At 37.2% G+C, this 3262-nt stretch overlaps 1 protein-coding gene across 1 annotated transcript; it reads left to right on the top strand.

The window, feature by feature from the left end:
• The first annotated feature begins 260 nt into the window (after positions 1-260).
• LOC131149405 (stress-response A/B barrel domain-containing protein At5g22580) lies at positions 261-2103 on the top strand. Its single transcript, XM_058099829.1, has 2 exons — positions 261-950; positions 1662-2103. The coding sequence occupies exons 1-2, from the start codon at positions 718-720 to the stop codon at positions 1909-1911; spliced, it is 483 nt and encodes a 160-aa protein (XP_057955812.1). The 5' UTR covers positions 261-717; the 3' UTR covers positions 1912-2103.
• Positions 2104-3262: the final 1159 nt, after the last annotated feature.

Genomic DNA, 3262 nt, shown 5'->3' with positions numbered 1-3262 from the left:
TTTCACTTTTTTTAAATCTTTGTATAAATTTTTGAAAAATAAAAAGTGATCATTGAACATTTAATTTTGGGTGGGTTGAATTGGGATTCATTCAGAAAAAAATAAAAAAATAAAAAAAATGAAATAACCATATTTGAAATTTGTAATTCCACTGGTCTTTCAGAGAGTTCAATGAGATTCCTTAAAGATAAGTGGTGAGTTGTGACTTGTCATCAGTGTGAAGAAGAGCAATAATATACCTTGGAGCACATGGCAAGGACAGGGAGAAAAGTCCAGCGTTAATAAGCATTCGTTTTAGATTTCAGAGAGAGAGAGAGAGAGAGAGAGAAGAAAGGGAAAAATAAAATTGATGGGGGCTGTCATGTGATGATGGTGCCTTTGAAAATAGGGACACCCTAAGGCTCAAGCTCCAAGAAGGATGGCACAGAAGGGTCCTATTCATGTGAAAAAAGAAAGGGGTTAAGAGTTAGGACAATGGGGTTGGGACAGTTTGGTGAGAGGTGGAGCGGCTAAAATGCTGACTTGTGGGACTCCACCCCCACCATGCAATGGTACCTTTCCAAATATTGAGTTGCAGATGCTGTCTATGGGAAAATGGGATGGACTTCCCCTCAATTCCCTGGTGATTGCCTTGCCCACCAACTCCAGCGGTAAAATGGGTCATGCCATTCACAGTGGACAGATTAGACTGTGGAAGTTGACATTCAAATAATATTAATGTGTCTGTCTTTGCGTCTCTCTGTTACTCTGTGGCTCTGTGTGTGTGTGTATCTATATATGCTTGGCTTTAGAAGGCTCATTTGCTTCAGTGCTGCATTGGTGTCTGTGAGCATGGGAGAGTTCAAGCACTTGGTCCTGGCTAAGTTCAAGGAAGGGGTGGTGGTGGAAGACATCTTAAAAGGCATGGAGAAGCTGGTTTCCGAAATTGATGCTGTCAAATCTTTTGAATGGTAATTAAAACCTCTCTTTCTCTTTTATTAATTTATATATGTGTGTATGTCTTGGGATGGTGATGCTTCTGTAACCCATCTTTTTCTTAATTAATGATTAAGTTTTTGGGTCTAGCTCTCTTTTGCTGGCTTCCTTCTTTTTTCATTTTTTCTAATTAAACATAACCAACACACAAGAAATATAGTTTAACTCACAGAGAACTAGAAGTGTTTATTTGCCTGTCAAATAAGGGAAAAGGAACTGGTGGACTTTTTAGGATGACGCCTACCACAGTTCTCACTTTATATGTCAATTACAGTGCTCTTGACCATGCAGGAGGGAAAAAGTATTACAATCTCCGAAATCATGGCATCTTGTTTTCAAAATAGTATGGAAAAACAAAAAAAAAAAAAAAACAAAAACCAAAGAAATATATGCGTGTGTATGCGTACACATTATAAACAATTTTTTACTTAACCTGAACTCGAATGATTTGAGTTTGCATGAATAGAGACAATAGTATATAAATTGGTGAATGATTTTCGAAGTTGAAATTTAGCATTTCAGATTGGATTGTTCATAACGAAAATGTTTTAGGCATCAGATAAGAACTTAGACCATCCACAGATCAGATGAAAGGCTCCTGATATGTACTTTCTTTGCCAGAAAGTTTTATTTTCCATCAATACAAACAGATCCTAATTAAGTCCCTTGGGTGTTGTATATGGCAGGGGGCAAGACATGGAAGGGCAAGAGGTGCTAAGGCAAGGCTTCACCCACGTCTTCTCCATGACATTTGGCAGCAAGGAAGACTACACTGCATTCGTCAGCCATCCCCACCATGTTGAATTTTCTGCCACATTCTCAGAAATAATTGAGAAGATTGTGCTGCTTGATTTCCCAACTGTTCTGGTCAAAGCACCGGCACCGGCACCGGCACCGGCACCGGCATCCCCAACCCCACCATCAAAAGAACCTTAAGAACAATACTAAATAACCCTAGTTTATCGATAGTATCATCAGCAGTATCAGTGTGTCTCTTTGCGTAGTGCATCTATGCACATTTATAATGTGTTCGCTGGTGTGATTTTGTGTGCTGCTAATTATTTTCTTATGTATGCAATTGGATGGGTTTCTATTGAAAATATGAACTTGCACTGTACTATACCAAAAGTTTTGCACTACCATCCCCCCTCCCAGCAAAAAAAAATGCTGGTATTTTTATCCTTTTACAAGCTTAACCATTTTATCAAAACGCCTAACAATTTTTCCTTTTTTATTTTTTCAAGATCAATAGCTCTGATGCATCAGATGGAAAGAGGAAAAGAAGAGGAGAAGTAGGACAAAGAATCCCAGTTTGGGAAACAGTTAAGTGCCACTCTGTGATTAGCTCAGAAGCAACAAAAATAGTTTAGATTTTGTTGTTTCACCTAAATCTAGCTTTTTTGATGATTCATGAATTATTGAGTCGCCACAACCAGATGGGACAAACACTAACAATCCTGCCTGCCACTCACCAATGGATTTAAAAGGTTGAAAGCTACACTGGAAAAGTTAATTCACTGATGTGCCACTTTTCGTGAATTGAACTAATGCATAACAAAGTAAATGTGAGAAATCAGCACTGATAATTTTCGAAGTGTACTTTACTCTTTCTCACCAGCGGAGTGAGAGGCCAGATAAGCGAGAGAAGGGTCATCAAACATATTCAAGGAAAAGTTAAAAAGGTGAAAACCCAAAATGGGGAAAATTGATAACACCCTTAATTTTCTAAAAATGACACTCCATCTTAGTGTTTTTATAAACTATCAAAGAACTTAGTTTAATATTATTAATAAAATGAACCTTTTATTAGTTGACCAATCAACCATTATTTACATCTAAAAAAATCAATTTTAATTATAAGAAGTGATTTTTAAAATGACACATTATTGTAGTATGTGGCTCATATCGAGTGGAACACATGATCAGAGTAAGTTAGCTGAAGAAAACAAGGGAGCTAGTCAGAAGAATAACCGTCGACTGTCTTACTAGGTACATCGACGGTTACATCGATAGTTTCAGGCAGAAGTCGAATTAGAAAGAAAATCATCGACGGTTTGATGTAGGTACATCGACGGTTTTCTCTAGTGAAAGAAAACCATCGACGGTTTTGTTTGGCGCTATTTTTGAAATTTGAACTGGGAAGATCAATAGTTTGGAGATATGAAGGCAAATCTTCTGGGGATTAATATAGGGAAATTTTGAGAATTTTCTAATTCCTCTATATGAATAGGGTTTGTTAACTTTTTGAATCGGATCCCTATTTTGATAATGATAAATAACAATATTT

The sequence above is a fragment of the Malania oleifera genome, chromosome 2, assembly GCF_029873635.1.
Source record: "Malania oleifera isolate guangnan ecotype guangnan chromosome 2, ASM2987363v1, whole genome shotgun sequence".
In the NCBI taxonomy this organism is placed as follows: Eukaryota; Viridiplantae; Streptophyta; class Magnoliopsida; order Santalales; family Ximeniaceae; genus Malania; species Malania oleifera.
This window is presented reverse-complemented; position numbering and strand designations above follow the sequence as displayed.

Excerpts from the sequence above, each read along its gene's own strand:
- LOC131149405 (XM_058099829.1), top strand. The coding sequence starts at position 718 with ATGTGTCTGTCTTTGCGTCTCTCTGTTACTCTGTGGCTCTGTGTGTGT. Across the intron at positions 951-1,661 it reads GCTGTCAAATCTTTTGAATG|GGGGCAAGACATGGAAGGGC; the intron begins GTAATTAAAACC and ends TGTATATGGCAG.